Below are 12,142 nucleotides of genomic sequence, written 5' to 3'. Positions count from 1 at the left end.
GTGAGTAAGGAAAAATCATGGTGTTTCTAAGACTACGGCCGAATACAAACATTCGACCATAGTCTCGGGGACTACACCCAGTGGGTGCACTCAGCTGCCCCCACTAGAGTCGACCAGTCGACCAACAACAACAACAACAAAAAAAAACAGGAGATGTTCTTCAGACTATAGTCGACTGCCAGCAGTCGACCACAGGCTCGGGGACTACACCCAGTGGGTGCACTCAGCGTGCCCCCACCGGTCTATGAATCTATTCGACCTAGTCGAGTAAGGAAAAAACTTAAGACATAAAGCCTATGGTCGACTGCCAGCAGTCGACCATAGCCTTGGGGACTACACCCAGTGGGTGCACTCAGCGTGCCCCCACTAATCCGGAATTTCAATCGACACACCCAGTGGGTGTAGGACAAACTCTAAGAATTTCAGAAGGAAGAGTTTTCAGATATCATATCCTAACAGAACAGGCAGTGACCGACTGACCTGAACATTACTCTGAAGAGCGGAACTGGCGTCATAGGCTGCCTGGCTGGCTTCTTGTATTGCCTTCACTTGCTCCATCATGACCCCCGCTTAGCGTATTGCTTCTTTAGTAGCACTAGCTTGGTCTTCGGGAACGGGGTAGGTTGAGAAAAGCGAGGGTTGAGCAGCACTCGATGACGAAGGACGAGCACTCGTCAGCGGCACCGCAAAGGTTATGGTAGGCCGAGTGACATTGTCTCCCTCCACAACCAACGTCTCGGGTGCTGGCACGTCCTGAGTCGCCTTGCCAGCAGATGCCTTCTTGCTCCTCCTCTGCCTTGGTGGTTCCTCGTCGTCATCATCGGGAAGATCGATAACGACGTTAGATGAAGCTGCAGAAAGAATCAAAATTAGAGACAATAAGTCAATCGACTGAAAACGGCATCACAAGAGTCATACCAGGTTTTGAGGTAACAGCATCCTCCATCTCGTGGTCTTCAGCCCTGGCCGAAGTATCAGAAGTAGCAGCACTGCAGTTCCAGAAGTCAGTTGATTGGCCCATGAGTCGACCAAGAACAAGTTCATGAAACGGGGAAAACTCAAGACTACCATTACCCTGAGATAGTGGGGATCACCATCTTCATCTTCGGCAAGACCTTCGCAGGTTTCGACGGTGCCACTCGAGATTGCTTCGGAGCCTTCTCAGTCGGCGCCGGAGAAGTAGTCCGAGGGCGCTTGGTCGATTGTGTAGCGGTTGCGACCCCCTTACCACGCTCAGTCGCGGGATCATGGACAAGCTTCGAGCGTCTTTCCGAGTGGGGAGGTGCAACTTCCTCCTCCTCCTCCTCCTCTTCCTCCTCATCAGAGTCATCACCCTCATCATCGTCGTCAGTGTCCGAATCCCACTCCTCCGGGCTTTCGCCCCCACTTCCTTCCTCCTCTTCAGTCGGCGTCTGCGCTCCATTGGGCATCGAGTATAACTCGGTGGTGGCCTATCAGACAACAAAACAAAACAAAGATCAATCGACCAATTCGCAGCAAAGCAGAATGAATACAGCAAGATTACAATTGGAGATAAGTGGTCATACCGTGTCCGGTGTATAGGTACAGTCGAGTGGTGGGATCCTCCTAGCCCCTCGAGGGTTGTCCTTATTCCCTGTGATGGCTGCCACCCACCTCTCCAGTGTGGCGTTGTTGACCGCTTCTGGATGGACTCGAGTGGTGTCATCGGTACCACAATATAGCCACATCGGGTGGCCTCGGTACTGAAGCGGTTGGATGCGCCGTCTAAGGAAGACCTCCAGAAGATCCATACCCGTCACTCCGTCCCTAACAAGTTGGACTACGCGCTCCATCAACAATTCACCTGAGCTTTCTCCTCAGGAAGCACCTTCAGAGAAGAGGGTTTGTCCACTCGGTCCATGGAGAACGGAGGGAGACCAGTCGACTGCCCCGACGTCGACTCGTCTTGGCAGTAGAACCAAGTCGACTGCCACCCTCTGACCGACTCAGGAAGGGTCATGGCCGGGAAAGTACTCTTATTCCTCATCTGAATCCCAAGACCACCGCACATCTGGATAACCTTAGTCCTCTCATCGTCCGGACTCGCCTTTTTCACTGTCTGTGAGCGACAGGTGAATATGTGCTTAAAGAGACCCCAGTGTGGTCGACAACCCAGGAAGTTCTCGCACATGGACACAAAGGCAGCAAGATAGGCGATAGAATTGGGGGTGAAATGGTGAAGTTGCGCCCCAAAGAAATTCAGAAACCCTCGGAAGAAAACACTCAGCGGCAGAGAAAAGCCACGGTCTACATGAGTGGCTAGGAGAATGCACTCACCCTCCTGCGGCTGCGGTTGACACTCGGTCCCCAGAAGCCTTGCTGATCCGTGGGGGATTAGTCCCTCATTGGCCAGGTCATTGAGATCTGTCTTGGTGATGGTCGAGCGGATCCAATCCCCTTGGACCCAACCTTTTGGCAGGCAGGACCTTGACGAAGATCCGCCCCGACTGGACGGTCTCCCCTTTGCTTTCCCCGTCGCCGTCGCCTTCTTCGCGCGCTCTAAGGCCGCCGTCTTCTCCTTCACCATTGTCGCCAGCGAAGCATGCGAGGAGTGGATAGGCGGAGGCGAGAGCAGGCGCAGTGGGCGGAGGCAAAGAGGGCGGAGAGAAGAATGGGAAGGCACTGTTCAAAAAACCCTCGCCCGACGCTTTATATAAGGGCGCTTCCGAGTGGCTGACGAGTGGGTCCGGGCGGTCCTGTCACATCCCGAAACAGTCGCGCACGCACGATACGTGGCGAAAAAGGCGGCGCGGGAATCAAGGCGTCCACGCCTTATCCCATCCGAGTACCGCGGTCCGCCCCGTTTCGCGCGCTTCGCAAAATTTGGATCCCGCAAAATCCGCTAACAGCAGATCAATCTGTCAGACGATATCTTTCCTGCGACCCGTCGCTCGGAAGTTCACTAAAGTTCAAAAAGTTCACTCGACATAAGACAAGAATGGATCAAGGCGACCGAAGTAAAAGTTGACGCCAACACCGAAAGAAAAATCGCCGATCCAAGATACGACATAATCAAAGCACGGGAAATAGGTCAGAGAAAATCATCAACTCCTTCCTCACTCGAACCTCGATCCATTCGGGGGCTAATGATGATGTTATGTACCTAGGGTAGGGTCATGGACCTATCTAGGATACCATACCCAAGGACATCCTTAAACGAAGCTACCTTCCAGTCGACCAAGAGGGACTCCACTCGACCGGCTAGAAGACACTCGACCATGAAGACTCACTCGACCACCAGGAGTTCAGGATCTACTATGCATCAAAATGGTCTGTAATTAAGTAGTCTTAATGGTCATGATGACACTTTATGTAGGGCGTTACCAGTAACGCCCGGCCTTAATGTACTTTAACCCTCTGCTACGTGGGTTGGCTGGGGTCCTCGCGTCCTCTATATAAGCCACCCCCCTCCACTGGTAGAAGGGTTCGCACCCCTGTAACTCATATACGCATAAACCAGTCGACCGCCTCCGGGCTCCGAGACGTAGGGCTATTACTTCCTCAGAGAAGGGCCTGAACTCGTTAAACACTCGTATGCACAACTACTCCATAGCTAGGATCTTGCCTCTCCATACCTACCCCCCATTCTACTGTCAGACCTAGAACCACGACAGTCGTCTGCAGAGAAATCCCACGCGGACGCGGAAGCGGCTGACTGAGGAGTGATGGCAGCACGCGAGGGTGCAAGACCTGCTCGATCTGGAAGACCATGCTCCGGATCCACTCCTTGGAGCGTCGTCCCTCCGGGCTCTGGTCTTAAGGTAGTAAGACAGTTAGTGGGCGTTGCATTGAGCCATGGCAGACATCGAAGCCTTGGAAGTCACGCCTATCTGCGATTAGGACATGAAGGCTCTAGAGGTCCACTTCACCGGCAAGCAGGAGAAGGCGTTGGCTTGCACCGCAGAGCTCCCGCACCGGGAGTTTGCGTTCGCTCTCAACCTTGCCAGAGAACTCCACTAGGCCGATGTCTTCATGGCGTGGAACGACGGCCCCCCGACAATTGAGCGGCATGAGGCGGAGAGAGGAGTTACGGGCATTCCGTTCCTAGCGGATGAACCGTGGAGTTGGCTCATGGCAGGCAAGACGCGGTAGTGCGGGAGCTACTGCTGCATGACGTGGTGTGGGAAGCCATGCTTACGAGAATAACTACCCGCCAGCACCCCATGGAGAGGCGGACGAGCTGCCGCTGCGCATCTCTCCACCGAGAGGAAGAGTATTAGCGCCCAAAAGTTGTTCGATGAAATGCCTCATAGAGAGAGAGATGTGAAGAGGATGACCATCTAGTCATTGATAGGTGGGGTCACGTCTCATTTGGCACATCAGTTGGTCAAAAGTATTTAGTATTCGCCATGTCAGCCTGACAAGTGAGGCCTACCTATCGGGTTTCGTGAGCAATCGTACAATCATTGCTCTCCGTTAAGTGCAAAGATGGTGTGGTTCCTCATGCCCTAACCAAAAAGTGGTACTAAGTTCCCTAAATATGATTCTTTTCAGTAAATACCTAAATTGCGATTAGACGAAGTAGACACACGCTCATGAAAAGCGTGAGACACGATCAGCTCTTGGAATATTTAGGGTTTACGCAAATCAGCCGGGTTTACGCAAACGTTTTCCATATGCAAAGAAAGCACCCATCACTTCAACCCCTTTATTCATAGTTGGAAATGTAAAACAAAGTACAAGATACTGACACCAGTGGGCACATTGGGTGGCGATATGCATTGCTCACTTTTCTACCACGAAATCAGCAACTCAGCGGAACAAAACCAATCTTCTCGGCTACGACGTTGTAGATCACCTCAGCAGAACGCTGCTGAGTGTTGCCGATGATGGAGAACTGATCCGTGGGATCACTCGACGCAAACGCGAAGCACCCGATGGCCGGGTGGTCTACATAAGGGTATATCATGACGCCAAAGATGTCGATATCGAACACGGCTCCATCACTGAACTTGAAGGACATCCCTGGTTGGAAGATCACGCTTTGGCCAGAGAAGTCATAGCACGTGTCGAGGTCTTGGAAGGGCGCCGCCGGCTTGTACCCCTTCATGGTGAACTTGAACCGGTCGCGGAGCAAGGTGTAGGCCTGCGCGGGGATGTACGTGAACGTGGTGCCGGAGTCGAGTAGGGTGCCCTTGCTGGTGAACACGGATGGCGGCACCGGCAGGACGTAGCCACCGATGTCGATGGACACGAGCTCCACGAAGTAGAAGGACGGGTACTGCGGCTTCTTGATCATCGCCGTGTACTGGACCTTGCCGGTGTCTGGGGAGGCGCCGATGCTGAGGAACCCGGGCCTCGTCATGTTGTGAGAAGGCAGGCAGTAGGAGAAGGTGCCGTCGAACGAGGAGGCCGTCTGCGAGGCCAGCGAGAGCTGGCCACGGCCAAGGCCAAGCAGCCCGTCGACGCTGCCAAAGTCACCCAGGTTGGTCGTGCCGCATCCGAATGGGAAGCTGGAGAACTTGCGCGACGAGGAGAACGTCAGCGTCTCCTGTGAGAGCGCACCAGATGTGGATGAACCGTCACCATAGTTGATGTTGTAGAGACAGGTGGTGCCATTGCACTTGCCACCGGCCGCCGAGCACTCTGGCGTACCGCAATGCACGACGTCGTAGGTGGAGGACTTGGTCGGGTCGTAGAGCGGGTCGTTTTGCTGGTAACAGTGGCCCGTGCACGGCTGGCACTGGACCCAGGACAGGTCGCTGCCGGTGTCGAACATCAGAGCGGATTGTTGAGACGGCGTGCCTAAGCCAACGACGACGACGAACTCCGTTATGTTGAAGCCGCTGGTCCCCGGCACGTCCGGGATGGTGACGGATGGCCCCTCCGCTGGTGCAAGGGCCGGCGGCAAGTATATCGGAGGGAAAGCGACGGCTGGGGTAGGAGGCATCCCCTCTGATGGTGCGGGGTTTGGCGGGAAGAACATAGGAGGGAAGGCGACGGCTGGTAACATCGGAGGCATGCCATCTGCTGGTGCTGAACCTGGCGCGGGGCTTGGCGGGAAGTAGGTGCCCGGGTGGTCCGGGATGATGATAGGAGGCAGGTTCGCTGATGCTGGAAGCGGTGCGGGGCTTGGTGGAAAAACTAGTGGAGGGAAGGCGGCGGCTGGTGCGGGGGTCGGCGGGAAATACATGGGAGGCATGGCCGAAGGGTAAGACCTTTGGCGGATGGTGCTCATCCGGGCTCTGTCGTGGCTGAGGATGTCGCGCTTGCGCCCCGCTTGCTCGCCCGCGCCGCAAGATGGATGGATGGTGAACTTGTTGCCAGAAGTCTCGCCTGTCAATCATTTACATATCACATGTTACATATACGTATTGCTATTGCTCTTTCTGTAATAACGGTAAAAGATGCATTTGAAAAAGTAAATGTCTCTTATTTTTAGAACATTCTAAAACCTATATGTGCCTATATTAAAACGTTGGCATGTTCAGCAAATTATAATACGTGCTGTGATCCGTGGATGGACATATATAGCTGCATAGATATGGCACACGTACTCAAGATACAACTTCTTTTCTGCGGTCAAGCAAATTTGTTTTATTTCATAGTGTTACATAATGTTTCATTAGTTTTCTGGTTTCAAAGTGTGTATCATAATATTGCATTGTTTACCACCAATAAGAGTGCCTTGTTTCGGAGCAGATTTGCTGGTACACAATAAAACACCACAATACACTTTGAGAAGAAAAAAAACTTGTAATATATATAAACAAGATAAATTGTATCAAAAATCAGAAAACACAGCACAAATCTCAAAGCAAAGGCAAATGGTGAATGCATGCATGATTAGAAAAATCAGTAACACTTCTTTTTGAAACGAAGCATTGGCAGTTTGTACGGTACTTTCACACCCGGCCGCAGTACACCGTACCTTTTCTTTTGACATGTTTTTTCGACAGGTGTAGTACCCCGATATCCATACCTGAAAACGAGGAGGGATCATAGCACTGGGCTCGAGCCTGGGAGCCGACCACCCGGTCGAGGCTGACCGAGAGGTAGCGCGTCGGCGGAGCCGCCAGAGCGCCGCCGCAGAGGAGGGCCAGCACCAGCAGGCCGTAGAGCGACGACCGTCGGGACGACGCCATTGCATGCACAGCTCAAGGTTGGTTTTTTTTCTCGCGCCGGTGAATGAATGGAGCGGCAGTGCTCCGAATCCTTATATAGACGGACGCGGGGCATCGTGACAGGTCCGACATGATCACGAGAAACAAAAACAGGCGTGGCCGTTGCCAAGGCCTGCGCCTCGAACGAGCTGAGCAGGAGCTTTGGCTGCGGCCTCGGCACGATGGATCCGATGAGGATGATGCAACCCATTCCGTCAGATAGGTCGGCTGATGCAACCGATTCCGTCGGATGGGTCGGCTGAAGCTTTTTTTCGCTTGTAAAATTATTACCGGAGCAGCTTGCCGCACGGCTGCCTAGCGAAAACATATTGTGGCCTTCTAGCTATCTAATTTTGCATCGCGATTCATACAAGTATTTTTTTTCTCCCATGCAAAACAACATATGAATTTCAAACTTTGCAGCACAATAAAACATTCTAACTAGAATGTAGGAAAAAACTTTCAGATTTTTTCGTGCATCATAAATACTAAAAATATGATTTTTTAATTAACATATCTCGTTTTGTTACTATTTATGTTGGACCAAAAAATCTGAAAGTTTCATCCCATAATTATAGTAAGATTTTTTTGTTGTCGTGCAAAGTTTGAAGTTCATATGTTATTTTGTTTTGAAGAAACAAAAAAGAGAAAATTTCATGTACTAAGTTAGTTGTGTAGCACGGATCTGAAAGCAACATTGGAGGGTAATGATAAGAGGTGTCCGGAAACCCGAACTAAAAAAATCCACGTCCGGCTGGCTAGCTAGTATGATGTGTGGCGCATCGGGGTCACGATCCTGACAATGAGTACTAGGGACGAATAAGGGGCAGAACCTAGTTATGGTGCAGGTGTAACACTCGGTGTTTAACGAGTTCAGGCCCCTCTCGGCGGAGGTAAAAACCCTACGTCTCGTGCCCTGAGGCCTGCTTTGATTTAACGGATATGGTTACAAAGGTTGCGCGTGCCCGGTTATGGAGAGGGGTGCAGCTTATATAGAGTGTGTCGCAACCCCACGTCCTCCATGTCGCTTGGGCATTAAATGACACTGAATGAGCCAGTTACAGGTATAATGAGCCTCTACTATGGTAGTTACAGGTAACGGTCACGACTCTGTTTAATAGATGACTTAGGATTCCTCGACCGTTGCAGCTCCTACGCCGCCCGTTTGCCTCCTTGGTCCGAGTGGTGGTTCGTCAGCCGAGTGGCGGGTGGTCATCCGAGTGCCGTCGAGGCGTCCGAGTGGACTCCTTGATGTATGCATCCGATGTTGGCATGGTCCAGGGACCTACCCAAGGTTGTGATGGGCCCCATGTGGGTCCCAAATGATGGGTCCTTGACCCTACCTGTAATATGTGACCTCATCATTAGCCCCCGAATCAGTTGTGGTTTCGTAGGACAGAAGAGCCGATCGTTCGGTTAAGTCCGAGTGTTGCAAAAGCGTTCAGAATATGTTTCCGAATCATGGTTCGTTGTTCCTTGTACGAAAACACAACGGATTTTGTACTACAGGTTTACCCAGATAGCCGTGTGCTGTTGATCGCCGAGAAAAACCCGGTGGCATTCGTTTGTCTCTCGGAGGAGATACACTCGGGGCCCGAGTGAGGGCATGCCATTACAAGTCGAGTGGCGACGCCGGCGCATGGTCTGACTCTCCGAAGAAATGCCACTCCTTATCCCGGGGGAACGCTAGCGCGGGCCTTCTAAGTGTCCAGGTTTACGAGTCATGCGCTGTCGGCGTTCTGGGAACGGGGGTCCCCAGACTTGCCTGCCTGCGGCCTGCGACGTGGCTCAAGTGGGGGCCCAGTGCAGCCCAGCTTCATCAGCTCAATCTTAAGACCCTCGCGAGGGGCCAAGCCTCGCGGGGTGGACGACAGGAAGCTTCCTCAGGAGCAGCCTCACCAGGCAGGCTCGCGAGGAGGCGGAGAGATCAAGGCAAGGGCACCTCGCGAGGAGCCCGTGACGCAAGCCATGACGATCGAGACCAGGCGGGCGCCAGGCGGGCGCCGGCCTGCGCAGTGTCCTTGTTCCCCCTTCGGTGCAAGGGGGACAAGCACAGGCCAAGGCATCAGGCAAAGGTTACCATTTCGGTGCAACAAGACTGAGGGAGTCCAGGACTAGGGGGTATCCGAATAGCCGGACTATCATCATCGGCCGAACTCCAAGACTATGAAGATACAAGATTGAAGACTTCGTCCCGTGTCCGGATGGGACTTTCCTTGGCATGGAAGGCAAGCTTGGTGATACGGATATGTAGATCTCCTACCATTGTAACCGACTTTGTGTAACCCTAGCCCTCTCCGGTGTCTATATAAACCGGATGGCTTTAGTCCATAGGACGAACAACAATCATACCATATGCTAGCTTCTAGGATTTAGCCTCCTTGATCTCGTGGTAGATCCACTCTTGTAACACACATCATCAATATTAATCAAGCAGGACGTAGGGTTTTACCTCCATCAAGAGGGCCCGAACCTGGGTAAAACATCGTGTCCCTTGTCTCCTGTTACCATCCGCCTAGATGCACAGTTCGGGACCCCCTACCCGAGATCTGCCGGTTTTGACACCGACATTGGTGCTTTCATTGAGAGTTCCTCTGTGCCGTCACCATCAGGAAGGATGCCTTTTCCCGTCTTCAAAGACGGCACCGTCGTCAAGGGAGCTTTGGCCGCCGGCCAGACTATCCGGCTAGGCGCTTTTCTTATGACCACCTGTTCGGCCACCGCTTCGACAATGACCTCTCAGGTCATTAAAAGTGATCTTCATGTCAGCTCGGAATTCGCCGAGCAGCTAGATCCGATTGAGCTTTCCTCCGTAAACGAGCTCTTGGATCGCAGCGCCGCCCTGGGAGTCGCTACCGACTACGATCAGATTGGGCTTAAAACTGATCTGAGAGAAATTAACTCTCCCCAGGTTACCCACCACGTTGTCGTGGTAGAGGAACAATGCGGCGACTCTTCTTCTATGTTAAAAACCAACTATGTCCGGATTCCCGATCCCTCCATGCCTGATTCCCGCGGAGGGACGGACGCTAATCAAATACTGAACCTAAAGTCAGGCATCGGACCAGATTCATTGGAAAGCGTCTAGCAAACCAAGCTTCCGAATCCGGAAGCTTCTTGGCCTTTGAGCCTCAGATTGGGCGGGGTTCCGAAGTTGATTCCACCCGCCCACCCAAACATAAGCGATCTATCTCAAATACGGCAAGAGCCCGATGAAACAGTACATCATTACTGGGCCAGATTCCTCCTGGTTATGGATAGGATAAAGGACTGCCGTGAAGAAAGCGTGATTTCAATCTTCTGCAACAATTGCATGGACAAGGGAATCATAAACGCCATCAGTCATCGCGAAGTTACACGCTTCACCGACCTAGCGACCATTGTACAAAAATACTGCGCGATGGAAAGTGCCTGGAAAACCGAAACTAGGTTTTGGGACAATCCGGCCCTGAATACAACTCCAGTCCCAAATAAAAGGGTGCGTCATACTCAAGCACCTGGGTTAAAAACCAAAAAGCAAAAACCCCATAAAGGGTACGGAACCGTACTGGAGGGATGGCTCAACAGACCCTGCAAAATCCACAGTACGGAGGGCGCCACTCCAACACATAGCCTTCGAGCATGTTGGATATTACGGCAGGTGGCCAAAAGTGGCGAAGGCTTTTTAGCCCCGGGCAACCAGCCAAGCAGCACCAGTACGGTATTAACAGTCTTCGAGACTTTTGCATCAAATAACATGCGGAAACGAACAATCCGCAGCCTTGCCGAAGTCTACCAAGTAGCAACAACAAATCCATGGAGTGACACGGCTATCACCTTTAATGCCAGCGACGAACCTAAATTCCGAACAGCTAGAGCACCAGCCGCATTGGTCCTCAGTCCGATAGTGGACGGCTTTCGTCTTACCAAGGTACTCATGGATGGCGGCATTGGATTAAACCTCATCTACGAGGAAACCCTTCAAAAAATGGAAACTGACTGGAGCCGCATTGAGCGAAGCAGCACAACCTTCAGGGGAATAATCCCTAGTCGAGAAGTACGCTGCACAGGAAAAATCACACTAGATGTAGTGTTCGGCTCGCCAGACAATTATAGGTCCGAAGAGGTCACGTTCCAAGTGGCCCCATTCAGCAGCGGATATCACGCTTTGTTACGGCGAGAGGCATTCACAATCTTCCAAGCTATACCCCATTACGGGTACATGAAGCTCAAAATGCCCGGACCCAATGGAATAATCACCCTTGCCAGTGATCCAGATACAGCACTCCGCGCTGAAAATAAGACAGCCGCACTGGCCCTAGAGGCATTGTCCGAAGCCCTAGCGGCAGAGGAACTAACTGCGCTGCGCTCCACGGTGGATAGGGACGATGTGATACTCGATAAGAGGTCCAAGTCCACCTCTTTTAAATCAGCAGACGAAATAGTCAAATTTCAGGTCCATCCAACGGACCCCACAAAGACGGCATCCATTGGGGCACAATTAAATCCTGATGTAGAAGCCGCACTACGAGAATTCCTTCAGGAAAATTGGGACATTTTTGCCTGGCACCCTTCAGATATGCCAGGAATCCCACGCAGGCCGGCAGAGCACAGCCTAAATATCCTAAAAGGATTCAAGCCAGTCAAACAAGCTCTTCGGCGATTTTCCGAACCCAAAAGACAGGCAATGGGAGAGGAGCTAGCCAAACTATTAGAAGCCGGATTCATCAGAGATATCAAACATCCGGACTGGCTAGCCAACCTGGTAATGGTACCAAAGAAGGACAAATCCTGGCGCCTCTGCGTCGATTTCAAAGACCTTAACAAGGCCTGTCCAAAGGACCCTTTCCCTCTCCCTCGCATCGACCAAATCATCGATGCTACCGCAGGGCACGATTCATTGTGCTTCCTCGATGCATACTCCGGATACCATCAAATCAAGATGGCAGAAAAAGACCAGGCCGCAACGGCATTCATTACTCCATATGGGCCGTTCTGCTTCAACACAATGCCCTTCGGACTCAAAAACGTCGGCGCAA

The 12,142-nt window shown here is 52.1% G+C and overlaps 1 protein-coding gene across 1 annotated transcript; it reads right to left on the bottom strand.

The window, feature by feature from the left end:
* Positions 1-4,684: 4,684 nt before the first annotated feature.
* LOC119336748 (aspartyl protease family protein At5g10770-like) lies at positions 4,685-7,106 on the bottom strand. Its single transcript, XM_037608823.1, has 4 exons — positions 6,944-7,106; positions 6,141-6,297; positions 5,627-6,065; positions 4,685-5,512 (listed from the first exon to the last, which is right to left on the bottom strand). The coding sequence occupies exons 1-4, from the start codon at positions 7,104-7,106 to the stop codon at positions 4,766-4,768; spliced, it is 1,506 nt and encodes a 501-aa protein (XP_037464720.1). The 3' UTR covers positions 4,685-4,765.
* Between the last annotated feature and the right edge of the window lie 5,036 nt (positions 7,107-12,142).

This window comes from Triticum dicoccoides, chromosome 7B (genome assembly GCF_002162155.2).
Source record: "Triticum dicoccoides isolate Atlit2015 ecotype Zavitan chromosome 7B, WEW_v2.0, whole genome shotgun sequence".
In the NCBI taxonomy this organism is placed as follows: domain Eukaryota; kingdom Viridiplantae; phylum Streptophyta; class Magnoliopsida; order Poales; family Poaceae; genus Triticum; species Triticum dicoccoides.
This window is presented reverse-complemented; position numbering and strand designations above follow the sequence as displayed.

Coding starts and splice junctions, on each gene's coding strand:
- LOC119336748 (XM_037608823.1), bottom strand. CDS start 7,106: ATGGCGTCGTCCCGACGGTCGTCGCTCTACGGCCTGCTGGTGCTGGCC. Junction 6,066..6,140: donor CCTCCCATGTATTTCCCGCC/GACCCCCGCACC, acceptor AGCATCAGCGAA/CCTGCCTCCTATCATCATCC. Junction 5,513..5,626: donor AGTCCTCCACCTACGACGTC/GTGCATTGCGGT, acceptor GCGCTCTCACAG/GAGACGCTGACGTTCTCCTC.